General features: G+C 46.2%; 1 protein-coding gene across 8 annotated transcripts in view; it reads left to right on the top strand.

The window, feature by feature from the left end:
- The window catches only part of sif (guanine nucleotide exchange factor still life), a 214,516-nt gene that overhangs the window by 182,802 nt on the left and 9,909 nt on the right, over window positions 1-21,805 (top strand). For 5 of the 8 annotated variants that reach the window (XM_089570560.1, XM_089570559.1, XM_089570562.1 and 2 more), the window contains 13 exons: window positions 959-1,141; window positions 1,583-1,767; window positions 1,845-1,941; window positions 2,034-2,198; window positions 3,227-3,407; window positions 3,677-3,940; window positions 4,714-4,844; window positions 5,668-5,931; window positions 10,918-10,962; window positions 12,710-12,742; window positions 17,945-18,139; window positions 19,866-19,974; window positions 20,502-20,681. In XM_089570560.1, the coding sequence (XP_089426686.1) occupies window positions 959-1,141; window positions 1,583-1,767; window positions 1,845-1,941; window positions 2,034-2,198; window positions 3,227-3,407; window positions 3,677-3,940; window positions 4,714-4,844; window positions 5,668-5,931; window positions 10,918-10,962; window positions 12,710-12,742; window positions 17,945-18,139; window positions 19,866-19,974; window positions 20,502-20,681 (2,032 nt within the window). The remainder of the gene's footprint in view (window positions 1-958; window positions 1,142-1,582; window positions 1,768-1,844; window positions 1,942-2,033; window positions 2,199-3,226; window positions 3,408-3,676; window positions 3,941-4,713; window positions 4,845-5,667; window positions 5,932-10,917; window positions 10,963-12,709; window positions 12,743-17,944; window positions 18,140-19,865; window positions 19,975-20,501; window positions 20,682-21,805) is intronic. The other 3 variants (XM_089570558.1, XM_089570561.1, XM_089570563.1) reach the window with 3 other exon arrangements.

Genomic DNA, 21,805 nt, shown 5'->3' with positions numbered 1-21,805 from the left:
CTTTATGCGAAGAGAAAATATTTATAAATGTCATAACTCGTGGCAAAGTTCTGTGTTCTTGATGCGTTACGCGCCACTTTGTGCATTCCACTGGCATGTGCAAAAACGCAGAAATCAAACGGGGTAAAAGAAAAATGACTACTCTCGAGTTTCGACACCACGTGCATTCATCCATCTAAAGTATAGGTTTGTGCTATTATTATTATTATTTTATTAAACCAGTTTTACAGCGCACAGTTGACAACTATATATGTATTCGTCACTCGCTGAGAGTAAAACACAATGGGAAGTCAGCGCCGTGTTCGTTTAATTCATCTGTTTTCGCCGTTTGTCTTCTGTAGTGTTTATATCGATCTCGGGCCCGATGGGTGAATCAGTAGACGACGCTGGGGATAAAGGGTCTGCTCCAGACTCGATACTTCTCCCTACAGCTTGTCTCTTCTCAGTGTGGACTCAGTGATTTGGCACTGTAATTCCGTTCTATTTGAGTGCAACATATTGATGCACATCTCCAGCCCTGAACAGATATACCCACGCGTCGGTGTCGCTGCAAAACCAAGAAAACCAAATACTGCAGCTGTAACAGCAGTGGTGCCTTCTTTAGGCAGGGCTAGGCGAAACTGCCGCCTAACGGAAGCAACAGAGCTGAGCTGTCAAGGCTTGGGATGTGGAAGCTCAGCCTTCCATTCAGCAGATGGCATCACCGCCCTTTGATCCCTACATTTCGGCTTCTGATGCGATAGCACTCATTCTTTGTGTAGAGAAAACATGGGAAGGTGTTCTGCATTATCCGATTTTATCTTGTCTGATCTGGAAGTGGAAAAAAGAGTAATGCATACTCTTGACAGCGATAGTGCAGGATACATCAGGAATGAGATGATTTTCAACGCGCAACATTCTCAACAACCTTTCGTTTCAGACTCACTGCCTGCGTTCTTTTCACCTGCGCGGCTTGCAGGACGCGAAGCTGAAGCACATGGCCGAGCTGCAGCTGACCGTGGTGGTGGACCAGGAGTCCCGGCAGACGCTTTCGGACCAGATCGGCCAGTGGGAGGAGAACCTGGAGAGGCTACACTGTGAACAGTTCCGACTGCGCTGCTACATGGCCTCCCTACAGGTCTCCGAACTGCCAAACCCAAAGGTATATACATACGCGCGCACTACGCACAAATGGGGGAGTTGAATTTAATTGGAAAACGTACTTTATTGAATGCTCTCTTTTATACGCTATAGTTCTTGGTATATGTAAGGCCGTGTGGTTCTACCGCGGCTACGCGTCCTAGCGCGTATGTTTAATTTGGTCGCCGTCGATCGAGTGCCGTAATCGTACAGCTCAATGCTTGGGCCGCTTGTGCGAGCTTCTCAAACTTCGCATGGAGTAGAAAAACGGTCGCGAGCTGAAGTGTGTCGCGGGAAGTACAGGATTGGCCAAAATTCCCCAGGCCACAAGGTCTGCTTTTGAGTCTTGTAGTGGAACATGTGCGACGCCCTCGAACCCGGATACTCCGGCTCAGTATCCAAGCGCCTTAGCCACTGAGCCACCTCTGCGGGTCATTAATTAGTCAATCAATCAATTTTTCAGAACCTGCTGACGCATGTTTCCAAGGCGACCAAGGCGACGCTGAACAAGCTTGGCGTGTTCACCGTCTCCTCCTTCCACGCGTACATCTGCGCGCGCAGCCCCTCGCTGCTTACAAACCTGCTCTCGGGCCGGGGCGCCACCAAGCGGAGGTCGCGCGCCGCACTCTCCAGGTCCAACAGTTCCAAGTGAGGTTTCCCTTTTCCTCTCTCCCGATATTTTTCTCTCTTTCCTCGAGAGCTTATGCCGCGCCCCTCTGTTCCAGAAGACTTCTAAGCATGCCTTCGTCGTCACTGCAAAGCAGCTTAGACCTGCCAGCCCTAGGAGAAAAAAGTGTCAAGATCAACCTGCCAGATAATCAAGTAAGAAAGGAGCGCTTTTAGCCTAAGCGTGCAGTCGTAGTTGCATAATGTACCACATTTGCACTGTTGCGCGCGGTCGTCTTCCCCCGTAGGCGGTGATAGTGGGAGTCCGGGACAACATGACCGTCGAAGAAGTGCTCTGGGTGGCCTGCAGCCGAAGGCAGTTGTCGCCCAACGACCATTTCCTGCGTTTCCGCAGGAGGAAAGACTCGGACGAATGCTACGTGGCGGCGCGCACCGAGATTTTCGACAACTTGGTAAGGGAGCGTGGTGACCTTCGTGACGGACTACTACAGAAGAGGGCCTTTAGCTTGGCCTCCCTGCTGTGAAGAATCTAGTTTATTGGCCCTGTTAGCTCTTGACTAATGTAGCTGTGTTGTGTAGAATTGTAGTTGCGTAGCATTACCTGTAATCACATAGTAGCGAATGTACCGCAGTTTCTAGCCAAATATTTGTGCTAGATTAGTATACTGTCTGTGGTCTTTTGGAGTGATTCTCCTCCGTATTGCAACTCTCTAGGCAGATGTACTGTATTAAAAAGAAGTAGAGAGGAAGCATTGCATCCCTTTACGAGTATTATGTTAAATCAGGAGAGGGTACTGCGAAAGAAAGCACAAATGGCGTTAAGCGTAAGCAACCATAGCGATGAAAAAAAAAAAACGTATTTGACAGAACCCAGTCCCAGCCCTTCAAGAGTGGTTGATATGCAAGTAAGAAAAAAAAAAGGAACACATGAAACAAGCTTCTTTCGTTCTTGTGCGTTGTGCGCTGTAAAATACATGGGCCGCTAACTAGTCCAAAACTACGCTTTATTCAGTTTTGGGCTAGCTAGTGCCCATGTCTTCAACAGCGCACGATACACAAGACTACACTTTATTCTAAGCCGCCGCGGCTGCCGCTCGGCTGCTGACCCGAAAGACGCGGGTTCGATTCCGGCCGCGGTGGTCGAATTTCGATTGAGGCGAAATTATAGAGGCCCGTGTACTGTGCAATGTCAGTACACGTTAAAGAATATCTGATGGTCGAAATTTCTGGAGTCCTTCATTACGGCGTCCCTTATAGCCTGAGTCATTTTGGGGCGTTAGACACCCATGAAACCATGAAGCACTTTATTCAGATGGCACTGCTCTGTTTGCAATCGATTTGCGACGAAACCAGACTGACCCCGCACACTTTCTTTCCTTGTGTTTGCGGGCACAATGGTTGATTAAGCCCACCAGATGTTTTCATGTGGACGCACTTGACTGTAGTCCCTTACAACAGTGGCTATGATGGCCTTTTGCAGAGCTTCGAGAGTCTAGAGGTCTGCGCCAAGGTGCTATATCAAGTGGGGCTTTCTCGGAGCTCGTTGGATCAGTTGTTTGGCTTCAGCGTCGAAGCGGAGTTGGTTGAAAATACGGATCACCAGGACGAACTGTGCGTCTACGTCAGCAGGGTGGAAGAAGGCAGCCTAGCGCACCAGCAAGGTGAGGGATCTCTGTATTCAGTCAGGGGAGGGAACATTCTCGCTGTAAAGTATTCATGATCGCCATCATCATCATCATCATTTGAGGCATGGAAAACAATGGTCGCTCCTATCCAACAAATAGTCCTGTCCTGCATCAGCCGCTGTCAAATCATATCAGATGATTTCATAATCTCAGTCAGCGTGCCTTGAAACGTGTATTTTTGCACAGCAGAGGTCAGTTGCTTTGATAACTGATGGTAGTTCATCTTCGTTCGCTTGATCATGCAGGGCTCATGAAGGGCGACGAGATCATGGTGATCAACGGGGCCATCGTGAGCGACCTTGACATGATGTACATCGAGTGCGTGCTGCAAGAGGAGCTCTCGCTCTGCATGATGATGCGCTCGTCGCGCACCGAGCCGCCGGACTTGGCGAGTGCCATGCGTACCACGGACGACTACATCGAGTCCCTGGTCTGCCCGCCGCCGCCCAGCGACAGCGTGCTTAGCGACGAGATGATTGGGAAGCTCATCGTGCCCTCGCCCATCTGGGGTGAGACACGACACAGGCGCCGACCAGTCGCGGACCGTTATAACGTGCGGTCCTCGAGAATTTAGCAATAGCTGTGATGACGCCGTTTGTGACTCCCGCACCGATGCCACGTTTCAGTTAGACTAGGGTATAGCTATTCCGTGAGGCGCGCCGGCAAGTGCTGTTGATGGAAAATTGGAGGAAGTTCCGGAAAAACGTAAGGCAGTGTACCTTTCTCACTCTGAATAGGCCCAACACCTCCAAAGATAGCCTGTCTCACAATTTGTTGGTTTCGAAGAGAAATATACAACCAATAAGGGCGTGATATTGCCTGTGGAGGTTACAGCGATGTTCCAACGGCTTAACACCGATGTTATACCGTAAACACCCAGACCGTTTGCGTGGACCCGACAAAGCGAACCATTCGGCTTGTAGAGCGGATCGCGTTGAGCGAGTGTCGGATTGGCTTGAGTTAACGGACCTTCGTGGAGTAGATTAACTGAAGTCGAACCTCTTAACAAAAATGCATGCAGGCGTGGTCGGGTTGGTTCAGCTACGCATAAGAACTGTCGGTAGCAACGAAAAACCAGTTCCTCCGTTCGTGGGCTTTGTTGCCCGCCTCGACGCTGGGCCTCGCTTTGATCTCGACCCTCTGGAACCAGCGCGGTTCGGCCCATCTAGTCCAACTTTTGGCTTGACCGACCCGGGCCAGTCGAGTGTAACCTAGCCTAATGTGCAACAGCAGAAGAGGGTTCACGTGGATGACAGCTGCGGGCGCCGCCGTTTTGGTACAGGTTCCCAAGAGCGATCTCCGGACACGTCAGGCCGCCCGACGCCTTCGCCGGTGCCACCGCAGGACCAGTCCAGTCTCTCTTGCGACCAGATAGAAAGCTTGCTCAAGGTCATCGAGGATTCTTGCAAAAAGGTGCGCCGCCTAGGTTTCGATAGGAACTTATGATTAAAATAACTGCCCAGGGGTAATCTTAAGACTATTCTGAGGTCTTGCAATGAATTATCGGCTCTAAACAAGTTTCCGCACTCTTCGTGAGCACTATGGAGACCTTGGCTGCTTTGATCGAACGAACTAGACGGTATACGGTACGAGCTTGGGAACTGACTCTTCTCCACCGAACACGGGCTCGGGATGACTTAGCCCTTCGTATGTTTTAAAGAATCAGTAGCGATGTTACGCGGCACATATTACCGTCTAGGCAAGACGTTCAGGAGCAGAGACGACATTCACATCGACAGTTCGGACTTTGACCACACTTTCATAATTTATGACGTCTACCACCCTGCACAATTTAAATCAACAACGTGTAATACGGGACTAACTGCACCGTTTAGTCGTCTCGAACAGAGGTTAGTCCCTGAGGAGACTAACTCTTGCTGACAGGACCCCTTTGCAGTTGGTCTCTAAAAGGGAGTAATGGGTGCTCTTTGAGGAACGAACGGTGGTAGCACAGCAGCTAGTCCATAAAGGACTGACTGTTTTAAGTCAACGGCGTGCAATACGGGATTAACTGCACTGTTTAGTCCTCTAGAAGAGCGGCTAGTCGCTGATGAGACTAACTCTTGCTGATAGGATCCCTTTGCAGTTGGTCTCTAAAAGGGAGTAAAGGGTGCTCTTTGTGGAACGAACGGTTGTAGCACAGCAGTTAGTCCATAAAGGACTGACTGTTGAAAACTCCATTCGCGACGCTGCACTGGCGCCACTGCCGTCTCTGAGAGCGGGAGTGTCGTCGCAGACTGCCGAGCAGGTGACCGAGTACTGCCGCGTGCCCGTGGAGCGGAGGCGGTCCAGCCTGGCGGGCGGGCTCCCCGCGGTCGCGGCGGCGGCGGCCGCGGCAGCCCAGCAGCAGCAGCAGCCCGTGCCGGCGCCACCCCTGGTGGCGACCGGTGCGGTGCCCGGCGCCGCCTCGGTCGGCCAGGCGAGCAAGCATATGTCTGACGTGGAGAAGCTGCGCAAGGTCATCCTAGAACTCGTCGACACCGAGAGGACGTATGTCAAGGTACGCCACGTGCACGCCTCGTGCACGCTTTGTACAGGCCCTGCGCTGGCCCTCTGCTGGCCCTGTGTGGGCCCTACACAGGACCTGCACAGGGTCCATGCAAGCCCTCTGTACAATAACAGGCAAGAGAGAAATAACGGCGTCTGTTTTTTTTTGCCAGTGACACACTTGCTAGTAGGCTGTCCGAAATCATTGTTTTTTTCTTTTTCTTCTGAACGAAACGATGTATTTACTTTGCGCATTTATCGCGTCGAAGAAAAAGGGAGATTTGGCGAACTATAGTCAAGGAGCCTACATTTCACCTGGGCTTTGTAAATCTGGTACAAGAAATTTAGAACACTCGGAAGTTAAGTCACTACATTTCGGACACTGCAGCCTTTCCAAAGGTCCCCTGCTTTCTAGTGCATGATTTATATATTCATCTTACATCAATACATAGGGGACACCATACGAAGTCAAGAGCATCCCCATCTCGCCATTTATTAGAGAGGTCAAAGAACGTCTTGCGTGAACTGCAAACACTAACACTGTGGTATTTACCAGGCTGCCACCCCCGAAGTAACCCTTAACAGCGAGTTTATTTAAATCTGCTCAAAGAATTCGCGTTACGAAGGGTTCCTTTGATATGTACGAGCAGCCCACGAAACAGGTAATTAAGGCGCGGAAGAAGTTATCAACGTGGCCTAAGTATTTTTTTTATATGATTGAAGAAGCGCTACACGTACCAAAAGTGTGCTCGCAACTCACAGAGACTCAAAAGACTTCTGGCTTGTTTGTGAATCAAGCGTGTTTTCCTCTCAAAGAGAAATTAGTCCTATCAAAGAAAAATGCAAAGAAAAATGCTTGCAAAGAAAAATGAAATAACGGGCTAAAACCCGTAGAAAAATGAAAAGGGCTAACTGTACCATTTCAGTTTAGGCTTCCATTAAGAACTGTAGTCTGAACCACATTGGTACTCCCGCTTTTAAGGTGCAATATAAATTGCCGGTCCTCATCCGTCCTTAATAAATGGCTTTCGCACAAGCTCTCTACTAAGTGACATTCCTTTCCTTTGTGCTTTACATGCTAAAGGGTACGCAGAGGAGCGTTCCTGTTAACGAAATGTAGGAAGACGCTACTACACGACTACGCCGACTGATAGTACGCACTTACATTCAGATATGCACTACGGCAACTAAACTGACTAGCTTTTTACTGAAAAGTTCGCTTATAATTGCAGTATACCCTGCGTGCGCCGGTGGCTGACGAAGGCAAGCGGGCGATGTGCTATGTAATTTTTAACGGACCTTAGACGCAGCAGCGGCGAATGCTTTGGTAGCTTGTAGCGGCGTATCTGCCATTCAGTTTCCTTTCGCAGTAAAACAAATTCGCTTATTTTCGTACACTCTTAGAAAAAAAGGTAGTGAAAACGTAGTAACGGCTGCTGTTACAACCTTTTTTTAACCCCTACTACCTATGTACTATGTTGCTACGACCTTGTTACTACTCGAAAGAAAATTAAGTAGTAACAAGGTAGTAACTTCTGCTGTTACTACGTTTTTTTTGGCAGTTACTACACTTGTACTACCTCATTATAACCCTGGTAGTATCCATTACTACCTTGATCTGGAAATCGATGATCGGAATATGCACATGTACATATACTAACATTCCCGGTGACATTGCTACTCAATGCCCCATGTTTTTATATAATGAAAAGGGTTTCCTAATTGGCAGCAAATCTAACAAAATTGCCAGTGCTGTTTTTTGTTTTCAATACAATATACGCAGCGCGTATGTGTTCCACTCTTTAGTTTGATTTCTTAATTGCACTTTTTCACCAACCCCAAGCTATTGTGCCTGACTTGTGCTCATTTTTCCTTCTGGTTTACTACAAGATGCACAAAAATGGGCGTTGAGTTTCTGATGTCATGTTCATGCACTCCTTGTGACACATTAGAAAGTCACCACGAAGTCAGGTATTCATGTCTTTCGACAATAAAAACTCAGCAGAGACTCTTTTTCGTTAACACAGAAGATTTCCTTATGTCATTGGCCATCAGCCACTGAAAGGTCCTTCTCAACAACATTGTTGTCCCGTGCGAGAATGTAGATGCTGCTGCTACATTTACACGCAGTGAAAAGAAGAAACAACTGTGGCTGCACATATCACGGCACATAAGTTCACTGTTAACGTCAGGTGGCGCGGCGTAGTGGTTAGCGTGGTAGGATAGAAAGTATGGAAACAACTTCAGCATAGAAAGTCAAAGGTCCGCGGTTCGAATCCTCCTGAAAGCAGGAATTTTTTTTGTTTTTGCTCTAGTTTTTTTTTGCTCTTATTTTGCACTATTACTATCTTAATGCATACGATTCTAATGTCAAAAGTCATTAGATTATTTCTTAAGGTGTTTTCTCTCGAGAGGTAGTAAATGTTACTACCTCGCAGTTACTACGTACAGTTACTGAGAGGTAGTAAACGTTACTACCTTGCAGTTACTACGTACAGTTACTACCTAGGTAGTCATATATGTGACAGTCGTTACTACCCTAAAATGTAGTAACCTCAACTACCTTTTTTTTTAGAGTGTACTCATTCTTCCGGACTTTGTGTTCGTACATTTCGCGTGCCACTTTACGGCCGTCCGCTCGTTCGCCACCGGTACAAGCCCGAAGCCACTGTTAGCAGCATAGACCTGACCGCGCAGGTATTGTCTGAAGGAAAAGACAAAAAAGTGCAGTCAATTAAAAGCTTGGTGCGGGCCAGTCGGAATCAGCGAAATTTAAAGGAGCGTGAAAAATACGAGAACGACGGAGAAGCGACGAGAGCAAAAGAAAAGAGACTATACCTCTGAACTACCGACTGTTTTGTTATAGAAAGCAGCCCATGAATTTGCATACAGCAGTACCATCATGTTACACCGCGGCGAGAATTGCAGACCTCGACAAGCGGCACCCTGCAGCAGTGGAAAAACCCTGCATTCATGACAAATTATATCCTGACATCAGAAGCGCCACGCGACTGCATTGCGGGGGTGTGATACCACCGAAAAAAAAAAGGGTTAACCGTTAATTCTAGGCTTGTGAATGTGAAGTATAAGTGCACTTCTGACTGCTTGTACCATAAGCCTAGCGAGATACGATGTACGACAGTGAGGGCTGTAGCTCTAGATCAGAAGTTAGTTCCTGGCGTGATACTTCCCTTCAATCAGACGCTGCCATCTTTCCTCAAACCGCAATGCACATCTCTTAGATATTTTTTTTTCCTCTGGAAGGAAATCTACAATCTATCGGCAGTAGATAGGCCATCCGCTCCACTGACATGCAAGGAAGCCCTTGCAGGGAATTCCAATAAACATTTGATCAAGCCCTTGAAGAAGTTAAGCGGAGCAGGGGGCCCTTCGTACTAGAATCCGAAGTGTGAGCTTCCTCCATCGGAGTGGGACCTGCATTCTCGTACCGTGTGTCAAAATGAGACAGATCCTTTTCTTTTTGAATTTTTTGCCCCGCCGCGGTGCCTCAGTGGTTATGGCGCTCGGCTGCTGACCCGAAAGACGCGGGTTCGATCCCGGCCGCGGCAGCTGAATTTCGATGAAGGCGAAATTCTAGAGGCCCGAGTGCTGTGCGGTGTCAGTGCACGTTAAAGAACCCCAGGTGGTCGAAATTTCCGGAGCCCTCCACTACGGCGTCCCTCATAGCCTGAGTTGCTCCGGGACGTTAAACCCCAATAAACCAAGCCAAACCAATCTTTTTGAATTTTTTCTTTCGCTGTATAGCTCAAGGTGCGCTTCTGTCAAAGACGTGCCACGTTTGCAGAACTCTTTAGCATGAACACCCTGCTGCGATTTTTTTTTTTGGAATCAGGTGTCATTTGCCCTTTTAAACGATGAACATGAACTGTTGGAATTATTTTTTTTTTTAACTTCTGCGGCAAAGGCGAAATAGAAGAGTGCTTACAAATCCTGGCATGACGGACCCTGATGCACATTCAAGACTTGCTGCTTGTGGATGCAGTACATCTTGGGCCACTTGCTATTCCAGGAGACAATTGTATAATTTGAGAAAATTAGCACGAACAGGGATAAACACGGAAAAAAGACCATGGTGGACATACTATATATGCTTGAGCATCCTAGAAACAGCACGAATAGCAATATAAAAAGATTTGAAACACCGCACATACAGAGTTGCTCCCGCTCCTCAACCCAGTTTTTTTTTTTTACTGTTTTTCATATATCTATTCCTACTAGGCCTACACCTGCCAATATTTCGATCATCCTGCTTTGCAACTGTTAAGCTGATAAGGAGAATATCTGAGATCTTCCAGTGTTTTCTAGCAAATCTCAACCTCTAATTACCGTTCTTGCGAATTTCTGGAGATAAGAGCTTAGCATCTGGGTGCTCGAATTAGAAGCTTTATAATTTTAATACAGTTATCTCAAGGCCACTGTTAAGCTGCTTTGTGTTCAGCGAATACCGAACTCCAGTAATTTTTTTGCCTAGGTTTGTTTCAAAGATTTATCTGTCGCAATTGCCTCTGCAAATGTTTCAGTGCTTTCTAAACATGCTTTGTTATTTTCAATTATTATCGTCGCTATTATTATGAATATGCTCACGACTCACGGATATTGCATTTTGTCGCGTGAAAACGCGAAAACACCCGGGCTTTTTTTTGGCGTCTCGGGAAGCCTTTTTGGAGCTTGTTTCCACTCAGTGCCTACAATTTCGATTGGAAACGTCTCTGCTTTCTGCGTTTTTTGGAAGCAGAGCTGTACCAAAAAAAAAAAAGGGGGGGGGGGGGGGGAATGATGATGAGACTTGACGCCTCCACAATGAAACATCTTTCAACGTAAACAAATTAAGTATTGCAAAAAAGACCCCGGTTTTTTTCGTAGAACCAGCGACGTGACATGTGCTGAAAAAAAAATACATATTTCCTCTCTTTTTGACCTCTTTTTTGCGGTCGGAATGTCGGTCGTGACGTTTCGCATTCCCATTCTCATGACGCAGCACATGAGCGAGCTGGTTGAGTGGTATGTGGCGGCTTTACAAAAGGTAAATCTCACTCGTTCATCGTCATTGTTTGTTTTTCCCTTTTCTTTTTTAGTTTTTTGTTTACCTCAAGTCTTCGTTGTCTACTTTTCCTTTTCTTTTTTACTTCCTCGAAACGACGCACACCGAGGACTCTTCTGCTTTTTTAGAGAGTCTTGCTCCTTGGATGCATCCAATGGACGGCCGAAGGCTGCCATTTTTCAGTTCCCTCACGTATGCATGCTCCATCAGTCGTTCGCCTTTCGTTTTCTTGTATCTTCGGCTCGTTCCAAAAGTACTGCACGTACTCGGCGCTTCTGCTTTGCCTTTTTTGTTTTTGGTTTTCACGGCATCAAGGCAGTGCGGCCTGCAGGCTGCCTGACCGCCTGTTGTTTTGATTTTTTGTTTTGGCTCGGCTAGTCTTGTCTTGTGGGCCCTGCTGAAATGGATGAGAAATTACCGCATGTGTCTGAGTTGCGTTCGCGTCGGAAGCCTCTAGGTATATACCCCACGTCTGGCGTAGCTGCTTTAGAGCAGGAGCTTCGAGGCTATGTGCTTTGGTGACGTTTGTTGTGCGTGTGCCCTCCCCTGGACCGTATTTTGTGGCTATAAATTTCCCGATTCGTTATTTTGCCTGTGACGTCTCAGGCTGTGACTGTGACACCACCGCCCGTGACGTCACAAAGTTGATAATAGCCTGCAGGCAATATCCAGTAACAAAGGCGGTGCTGCTAAATGGCAAAGACGCAAAAGGGATGATTTGGAATCGTAACCCTGACAAAATACGGCCTCTGGAGTCTGTAAAAGCCTGGAGAAGTTTGTTGTACGTTGTCGTTTTTTTTTTCTCTCTCTTCATGTGTCTGCTGCTTCATGTATAGCCCCCAACTTCTTGTTGTGGTGACCTGCTAGGGCGCCGACATTTAATTTGCGAAGAAGCTATTTCTTGGCATTCTTTTCGCTTATTTTGTACGTGTGTGCTTATTACGTATCGTGTAACAGCTTTCACGGCTAACGTTAGATCATACAGCAACATATTTAAATATTTTCAGACAGCAGCCAGTCAAATAATGATAAGCTTTGTCAGCTGTGTGCAGTGTGCAGAATTTGGGCGTTGAAGTATGCAGTTTAGTCCACTGTTGAGGAGGTTCTATTGCTGCAAATTTAACCTCTACATTTACTGCTAGATATCCCTGCATGAAAGCCTCACACGGTGTCATATCATTTAATAAGGAAAATATCGAGATCAATGCGGGCACTGTGTTTAATTTAAGCGCTATAGCGTGCAGTAAATGTATTAAGAGCAAAATCTGTCTACTTAGAGAGCGTTTGCATGCGAACAGTTACCTGAGTTAACTTTTCTACACTTTTCAACAATCGTACATCAAAGCTGCGTTCTCATTGTCCGAGCTAGTATTTGTGTTGTCTTTCTGCTTTTGTTTGCTTGCACATAGGTCATGGGCTGCAGTCTAACGTGTGCATGCATGTCTAACCCGGTACCATACATTCAATGCGGTCTCTTTTCTTAAACTGATCTATTTGAGGGTGCATATGCTATAGAATACAAGAGCGCTCAGTTACAAACTGCGAACTTCTCTATTTTAAACTGTTGCAGCAGAAAAGTGCCTGATAGATTACCTGCAATGAGCGTGAATTTTTTACTGTAATAAATAATATCCCAGTGTAATTTAACCAAGAGGGTTCTACAGCTGAAGAATTAAGCGGAAGTCAACGTGAAAGCGGCAAAAACACCATTTTCGGCACTTCTTTTCAGAGGAAACCCCCTAGTACTAATGAAGTAAGCAAGGTGAGTGACATTCAAAGATCAGCATGCCCATGTGTTCATGCTCAATGCATGAATGATTACTTTATCGTTCAGAGCACCTTGAGTAGTTAATGTAAAGCCTTAACAGCGGCGCAGATAAAAAAAACAATAAAACTATCCTCGTATGCTGTCCGTTGTTGTCCCAACGTGAGTGTGCTGTACTGCGGCCGCATTGTTGGCAGTGTTGTCGCGCACTACTTCACCACCTGTGCTGTGAATTGGGGCTGTGTATGTGTACACGTTGCGTACTTAAAGCTGAATGAAAAGCACACGACGTCACTACGGCACATGCTCGAATACTTGGCATATTGCTCCCCGAAACTAGAACTACAGTGTCGTATGAAGGATAAGTTCGTCACAGACCAGCTTGTCGACGAAAGTCCACTGCGCTCCATCTTTCGATGTTTGGAACTGCATGCTTCGCTGCGTTGAAGTGACTTGGGGTTTCAGTGCTGATTCGTGGCTCGCATCTCGGAAGCTCCAGTTTCTGTGGCTCAGTTTCGCTATAGTTACTTTTCCAGCGTTAGGTAGCAACGTGAAGTGTCTGTCAGCCAAAGATCACGTATATGCTTTGTTGACCGCTCGTTTCGGTGTTTCGCCACAAGAGAGATGGATGGACTTTCTCTGCGTGCTTCCGAATCCAGTATGCATTGCACTGAAATGAGCGAACGATTGTAATAGTACGGTCACACTAGAGCACTCAAGATCAACAACACTGAGCTAAATCCGCTGTCGCGGCTAACTTTCTGGTAGTGAGCGCACTGGGCAAGGAAAACTTCTGCCGGCAGAAGTTTTCCGCCGGAGGGGAGCGAAGAGGATGTTGCGCTCACTCCTCACCTATTAATTCCCTCGGACGCTCTGGCGAAGCAGGTACATCAGGAACTTGTGACGCTGAACGCCCAAGTGTACACGTAACATCACACAATCAACAGACGCTGGACGTACGGGCATCCGAAACTTGGTTGGACTATACTGTCCTATGCACGTCTGTTTCATTTCACGCTATATTCAATCGGTGGAATTGCGTTCTGTGCATGTAGTCAGCTGAATCAGCGGTTGGTCGACAGTTCCGCATTTTATTTTAAAGACGCGGGAAATGCTGACTGCGTCACTCTATCTTGTATCAACCGATATAAAATCGTCCACAAAGAGACGTTTATTGAGGGCGTTGAAAGCTGTGTCCGCGCCGCATGTTTCATCCAAAATTCAATAGAAGAACCAGCTTCACTAATTAACGTTCGAACACCTTCCAAAACAATCGTTAAAGCCATTCCGCTAGAAAATCAAGCTTATGCATGTCGTAACGTCACCCGTCTTGGAAATTCACTCTATGCACTCTATGTAGAAACATTTCGCCTGTTCCTTAAAGCGGCTTTGAAACACCTTCCGAAGAGAGCACGTCAACTCGCTCAATCACTGCATTGTGTTGTCATAAAAATCTGAGCTAAATAATACCACGCAGCAATAATACACGCAGCAGAGGACCCACAACCATGCGCGAAAGCTAGCGAGCCCTTCCCGGCGACTTTTTCATGCTCGCGCCCTCCTTCGTCGCTCGCACCTGCGTATACAAGTTGAGAGGTGGTTATTGGTTAGGCTCTTTCAGACGACAGGCAGCTACCATGGCCGCGGCCAATAGGCGAGTCAGGAAGCTCCGCCCCCCGGAGGTGGGGTCAGCGGAGGAGTGCCGACCTTCCAGAGTGCAAAGGGTGACGAGAGGAGAGGCAAAGGCGCGAAGACGCTGAAAATGAAATTTTGACTACAGATAACTCAGCTTCTACAAAGCGCATTAAAAACATTCTTGCTGGACAATATTCGTGAAGCGGCGTGCTTTAACATCCCAGACATACCGCAACTTTATTAGAGCTTCTTTCAGAGCCCCTTTAACATCCATTTTTTTGGTTTAACAACCATGAGAGCAGCACGCAACAATGCATACTGCATTATTTCCTTTCTGCATCATCGGATTTTGCCAGCAATATCCTTGCGCTAGACAGGATGGGAGTTGTTTGATTTTAATATTAAGTGTGGTTTAACAACCAGCAAAATAAATTCTTGCCGTCTAACTAGCTCTAGTTTTGCTGGAAGTGCTTCATCTACTGCATGAACAAAAGTGGACGGTATGGCCATTATTGTTTGGTTACATTTCAGGCAACCACAATTGTGCTAGCTTCCCTTCGCTCCGTAACAAAATTTCGACACAAACTGCGCTACCAGTTTTCACCGCGAGCGAAATATCGTGTGCTAGAATCTTGGGTCATCTCCTTCTTCTGTCCTGTGTTTTTCGCCGCCGAATTTTTGCAACACCAAATTCTGCATCATAAAGCACGAGGCTCATCGTAGTTTCCTTATTTTCACTGGTTTTCTTCGGCTCATGTCGTCCAGTATTTTGAGCAAGCAGCTGAAAGCCAGGCATCTCGAGTTCACATCCGGTCTATCGGCAAAGCATCGTGACATTTTGTCAAGTGCTTTCTAAGACGAATTTCTAAATCGATGCCTGTCCAAGTAGCTCTCGAATTGATTAACAATTGTTCTGTAGATGTCAGCCAGCGTTATTCTGCGTATCCAGTTATGGGAAGCAGACGCGATGTCGAGCATTTCTGCATGTTATTACCGATGCATGTTTTTCACGCACTGGTCGAACACTGCTTGTACGCAAAAAAAAAAAAAAAAAAGAAAAGATGCATCAGCTAGTTTGTGCAAACAGTTAAGCACATCTTGCGTTTTGTGCGACTTGTCCGTTCTCTTTGATTTTCCTTTCCTGCTCGGGTCACACGTTGTCATGAACACTATTTCTCCTCACCTCGCACGAAACGGGTGGATTTCGAATCAAGACAGTCTGGCAGCACGCAGAACTTACACTCACTTGACCGGTCTTTTTTATTATTATTTTTGCTCCATATTTGACTTTGTCATCCTGTGCAGCACACCCACCATCTTGGTAAGGTGTGGCTCTGGTTTTTGTGCGTCCCAAAAAAAAGAAAAATTGTGCATTTTTTCGCCCGACGCACTGAGTGGAGACGTCTCGTGCATTTTTGCTTTTTGTTTTTGTTTTTACGGTGCAAAGCACTGTCCAGGTTGCACCTGCACCGACTGTGTTGTTTGCACTTTTTTGTGGTGATGTCATTCCCGTTTTTTTCCTGTCTTTGCGAGCACCGTACTGTGCTAGTCGTAATCCGTGACTACGTTCTTGCTTTGCGGAAGCATTTCACGTAACACTGATGCTGTAAGAAGTGAAATGACATTTTTTTTTATTATTTGAAACTTTCTGCCAGTGTAGTTAGGAGGTGGCATTTTTACTCTTGTATGAGTTGCTGGGGAAACGTAAGACATTGAGATTTATTTCAGGCACAGACCCTCTGTCAGATATCGAGATCACACATAGTTCCGGAAGTAGGATGTCCTATACTGAAAGGTTCTGTGCACTTAGCATTCGCCCGTGATGAAGAAAACATGAACGTTAGTATTGAGTAGCATGAATCAGCTACAAACAAACGCAGTATAGACGTACATTTCGGGTACTTGAGTACTTCTGCTCTCTTGTATTGATTTTTATGTTCAATGAAATGTACAAATCCATATAAAGTCGCTTATATTAAAATATACTTCAGGTACTCTAAATCACGTCTCCGCTTTCATATTTTCATAGATAATGCCAGAAAAAAATATATATTTTTGAAACAACACAAAATGCAAGCCAGTGACAGAGTTTTAAACACGTGACGTGCGCCGTGACAGGCATAAACGCTCATCCCGTCCATCTTTTAATACCGGCCGAACGTAGAGAACAGTGTACAGACAGCACAGAATCTTATAGTATTGTAAAAGGTTTAATGACACTCAAACCGAGAATATGCTGGCTACAGACGGTTGATGAATGATAAACCAATCTAAATTAACTTTCATCATTATGGCACGCTTTGTCAGGTGATGGAAAGCAGTAGTTCTACCGAGGGCTCTAGATCGTTCAACGAAGTCATCTCAAGAGCGGTGGCCAATGATTTGGCCAGCTGCATACATATCTCTAGTGGCTTTTAGCTTCGTTTATAACGCTTATTAACCGCTCCTACCTAGCAATAGAAGATTTTGAAGCTTTGTACAGCGTTAAATTTTAGGTACACTAAAATCAAATGCGCTACATAGCCTGCTCTTGTCGAAATGCCTGAACAGTCGTCTCAGACTAATTATAGGCATGTTATAATTAGGCATATTGAGCAGGCATAAGCGCCTACAATCACGTTTGAGATTCCATCATTAAGGTGGGTTTACAGTCATCCACTCGAGGCACATCGACATCGCATATATTAAAGATCATTGGTAATTTTCGTTCAATGACACGGAACATTGTTTTCGAGCGAGCCTGGCAGGGTGTTTTGCGAGTTCGTTGAAAGCGCAGGTCGGGAAGTCAGAGAACAGCATGTTCGGGCACGGCCCGACTGGATGCTGCGCCGACGCGTCCAGTCCGGCCTTAGTTCGGGCTGACTTGCTTGAAAAGTACCGAGGCACTGTCTTCAAAACTTCACGATATTAACTTGTTGCACGTTCTCCTGCAGAGGGAGGGTTTTTCTCATGTTTGATTACTGCGAGCGCAATCACACGGCTGTTATATCAGTCTTCAGCGTTTATCACGCGGCTGTCTGACATGCGCAAAGCATTCGTCCTGCGAGGAAAAAAAGTAACCTTTGGAACTAACGTCACAGCCCTAAAGAAAATTTTGGTGTTTGTGTTCAATCATGCTGGAGGAAACGTTATGCTCTCAAACTGCCTAAGCTGCGCTGACCTAACTGCGCTCTGACGTGCCCCTTTCAGTAATTATGCCTTGAACACAGAACGCACTTAACTTCGCAGAATGTTTTCAACAGACGACTGTCTTCTCTCTACCTATACCGTGTTTTAACGCATAAGCATAAAAGCGTGTAAATGCGAACACAATACAGTACAACAAAGTAGTCAAGGCAAGCCAAAAAATTTAAAGACAAAATAAACTCGCATGCATTTTTCCTGCTCATTGTCGTGTTCGTTAACGTTTTGATCTTTAACGTACTAGAACTAACTCAGCTGTAACTCCTCACACACTTGATAGGCGGTCGGCTGTGTAGCTGTGCTCAGTAAGTGGTTGTTGTGTGAGCATTTCTTTTCCCCTGGATGCCTGGTTCCCCCGTCTCTCCCTTCCCCTCCAAAAAGCACCTGAACAACCTTCTGGAGCACTACCTGGAGCCCATGAAGAAAGAGACCCTGCTGTCCAACGCCGAGATCAGCGCACTATTCGGCAACATCCAGGAGATCGTGCAGTTCCAGAGGCAGTTCCTCCAGAGCCTCGAAGAAGCCATCGCCGCCGAGCCCGACTTCCATCGGCTGGAGCACCCGAGCCAGTTTAAGGTGCGCACTGTGGGGCTCACACACACACACAGGGATGTCCAAACATTTAACTTGTGCGCCAGGCGCACATAGCATGCAGGTCAACACCATCCGCAATCCAGGCCCAGTAGCGAGACAGGGGTGCTTATGACGGCCTTGTAAAGTGCAGTGTTACTCAAAAGTTTCGAGGTTATCTTACCTCTGACTAAAGCAGCCGACCCACCGTTCTCGCACGTTGGGGCGGTTCTTCTAGCACGTCTGGAGCATCTTACGTGCTCAATACGTGCTAGAAGGTGCACACCATCTACTGCTCTCTATGTGCCTTTGGAGGTGTGCACTATCTATACTGCATGACCTAGGGCGCATTCTTTAGATAGTGCCCACACTTTAAAGCGTTTGGATGGCCAGGAGTGTCACAGGGGCCCTGCTGCGTAGTTCGAAGGCTATTCCGTTGCTCAATAGCGAAGTTGCTAGCAACCTTTAGAAAATTACGTATTTCATGTGCATCCACGGGGCCAACATTATTTTCTTTGTGTACCATAAGGTTCATCTTTCCTGTACGTCAGTGTCTCACGTGCTCCTTTCATTTGGGCCGTGGTATGTTTGGGTGAGAGCGATGTCAGTATTTTTGAACATCACTCCGTTTTGCTGATTTTATGGCACATAACTTTTTGGGAGTTAATCTTTCCCCTCACACGTAATAACTCCCAATCGAGAAAGCGACAAAACCTCACGCAAATTACGACAAAACGTTTCGTCGTTCTGTCGTGACAGATTTTTCTGTAGTCTTGTAGTATCTTTTTGTAGTAGTGCAGAAATTTTCTATAGTGCTTTTCTGAATATTACGAAGTATTCTGTTGTCAGAGCAAAAGAAAAACAATATTTTATGTTGTTACTGCAAATTCCGAGCCAAAAGTACTACAAAATGTCTGTTGTAACGACAGAAAATTTTGTTCGGCTCTTTCGACAAGGTCTCGAGCACGTGTCGACAACATCCCCTTTCCTCTTCCTGCGTATATTTATGACATGTCCAAATGTTAAACCTATGAAAAATTGGCGCCTAAAGTGCAGTGTTAGCTTCTTTTCACTATATTTAGATACTTTAGCTTCCAACAGTGTGCTCTATGAACGAAATTGTACCCAGAAGCTGGAACTTTGCCTTAAGCCAGGATTTCGAGCTCTTTTCTTTTACCGTAAAAATCAGCAACTTAACATATTTGTCAGCCGTATGAGATGTTAGTTAAACCACGGATTCTGAAAGCTAGTGCTTTTGTTGTACATCCTTTAAAGCTGCATGCAAGATCTGTGCAAATGTGTATTAAAACTAAAACAAAAAGAAAAAGAAAACAAGTGGCAATTGTAAGATAGAAATCGGTATCTGAAATTATTACACATTTGTTTTTAATGAGCGACTGACATAGCCATAGAATAATTAGGCTGTATTCTTTCCTCAGCATATCAGCATGTTTTTAATTTACTTAGACATACGGCCGTAAACATCCGTAGAAGCTTCGCGCAGTATTATTAAATATCCTACAAAGCACTCAAAATTTTCATATGTGCCGACGTCTATTCCATTGCCTTTTCTTGAGACTGGGAACATTGATTTTATGCTAAGCTAAGCTTTCCCTTCAACCGTACTAACAGTAGTCATCTTGCATTCAGCCCTCGTGTGTACGGGTCAAAGATTTTACCTGGTGGTCAAAATTACCACTTGGTTATTTGATTATTTCTTCTTGTTTTTCAGAACGTGCTGTTTGCCCTGGGCAACTCCTTCCTATACTACGCCGACCAATTCAAACTTTATAGTTCCTTCTGTGCCAGCCACTCCAAAGCTCAAAAGGTCTTGCATCCGAGTGAGTATAGATGTTGAAGCATCTGGTTGCATATTCATGACAAAAATGTACTGTAATGCATATTCGTAGTTTTGAGGTACACTAGGTCCGCGCTAATGGCTCTAAATAGACTTCATCGTGTATGTCAATATCTAATATAGCTTAGCTCAACGAAAAGAGTATCAGTTTCTAAAGATTATCTGCAATGCTTCTCAGAAAGCAAGCTTGTATGAGACCTGAATTGCGCCTATCTTTTGTGAATTGCGTAACTGGCCTTAATCGCCTTGTATTTTTTGTCTCTTAGTAAAGGGACAATCCAGCACATTCAGTGGAACACAGCCAATAAAACTGTTGAGCACTTGTACAGGAGTGTCTTACTCTCTGCTTCTGTTCTAGTTCAGAAAGGAAAGTGTTGCTTCGTTATCGTTTCTTTCTTTGTGGATGGTTCTAGTGGTGATGATGCAGGGAAGTCTGCCTTCTGCACTGACAATCACGCTTGGCTCAGGCTGACGTCTCCTTTCGCGGTGCTCTCTCTCCCTTGTGCGCAGGCGAGGGCAACACGGCGCTGTCGGACTTCCTGCAGACCAGGAACCCGAAAGGCCAACACAGCTTCTCCCTGGAGTCATACCTCATCAAGCCCATCCAGCGGATTCTCAAATACCCGCTCCTGCTACAGCAGCTTAAGCACCTCACTGACCCCGTCACTGAGGAGCATCACCACCTCGCAGGCATGCCACCACATTTCAGTGCGAAAGCACTCATACGATACTCAGAGCCGAGCAAAAATTTTGCTTATGCATCTTACATCTTGCTTCGCTCATTGTCATAGCAACTGTGACAAGCGGCAAGTATTTAGCCCGGGCCACCCCCGAAATTTTCCTTGGATGTTTTGGACCAAAATCGATGTCCAATAATAATTAAGCGTGTCCGACATGATGGTGACCTCCAAATTTGGTCCGGAACTCAAAAATTTGGCCCGGGCGACCCCCGAAATTTAACCTTGGAAGGTTTGGATCAATATCAATGTCCAGTCATAATTAAGCGTGTCCGACACGATGGCGATCTCCAAATTTGGCCTGGGTCACTTCCAAAAATTTGGCCCGGGCGACGCCCGAAATTTAACCTGTGACGATTTGGACGAAAATCAATGTCCAGTTTTAATTAAGAGTATCCGACACGATGATGACCTCCAAATTTGGCCTGGCCCATTGTAAAAATTTGGCCCAGGTCACCCCCGGAATTTGAGCTTGGCCGATTTGGACAAAAATCGACGTCCAACCATAGTTGACTTTGCCCGATACCATGGCGACTTCCAAACTTGACCGGGCCATTGCAAAAATTTGGCCCAGGTCACCCCCGGAATTTGAGCTTGGCCGATTTGGACCAAAAGCTATGTCCAAACATAGTTGGCTTTGCCCGATACCATGGCGACTTCCAAACTTGACCGGGCCATTGCAAAAATTTGGCCCAGGTCACCCCCGGAATTTGAGCTTGGCCGATTTGGACCAATATCGACGTCCAACCATAGTTGACTTTGCCCGATACCATGGCGACTTCCAAACTTGACCGGGCCATTGCAAAAATTTGGCCCAGGTCACCCCCGGAATTTGAGCTTGGCCGATTTGGACCAAAAGCTATGTCCAAACATAGTTGACTTTGCCCGATACCATGGCGACTTCCAAACTTGACCCGGGCCATTGCAAAAATTTGGCCCAGGTCACATCCCGAATTTGAGCTTGGCCGATTTTGGCCAAAATCGACGTCCAACCATAACTGACCGTGTCCGACACGATGGCGACCTCCAGATTTGACCTGAATCATTTCAGAAAATTTGGTCCAGGTCACCCCCGGA

The sequence above is a fragment of the Amblyomma mixtum genome, chromosome 2 (assembly GCF_055824585.1).
Source record: "Amblyomma mixtum isolate Tamu chromosome 2, ASM5582458v1, whole genome shotgun sequence".
In the NCBI taxonomy this organism is placed as follows: Eukaryota; Metazoa; Arthropoda; class Arachnida; order Ixodida; family Ixodidae; genus Amblyomma; species Amblyomma mixtum.
The sequence above is the reverse complement of the archived record's forward strand: the minus strand, read 5'-3'. Positions and strand labels throughout refer to the sequence as shown.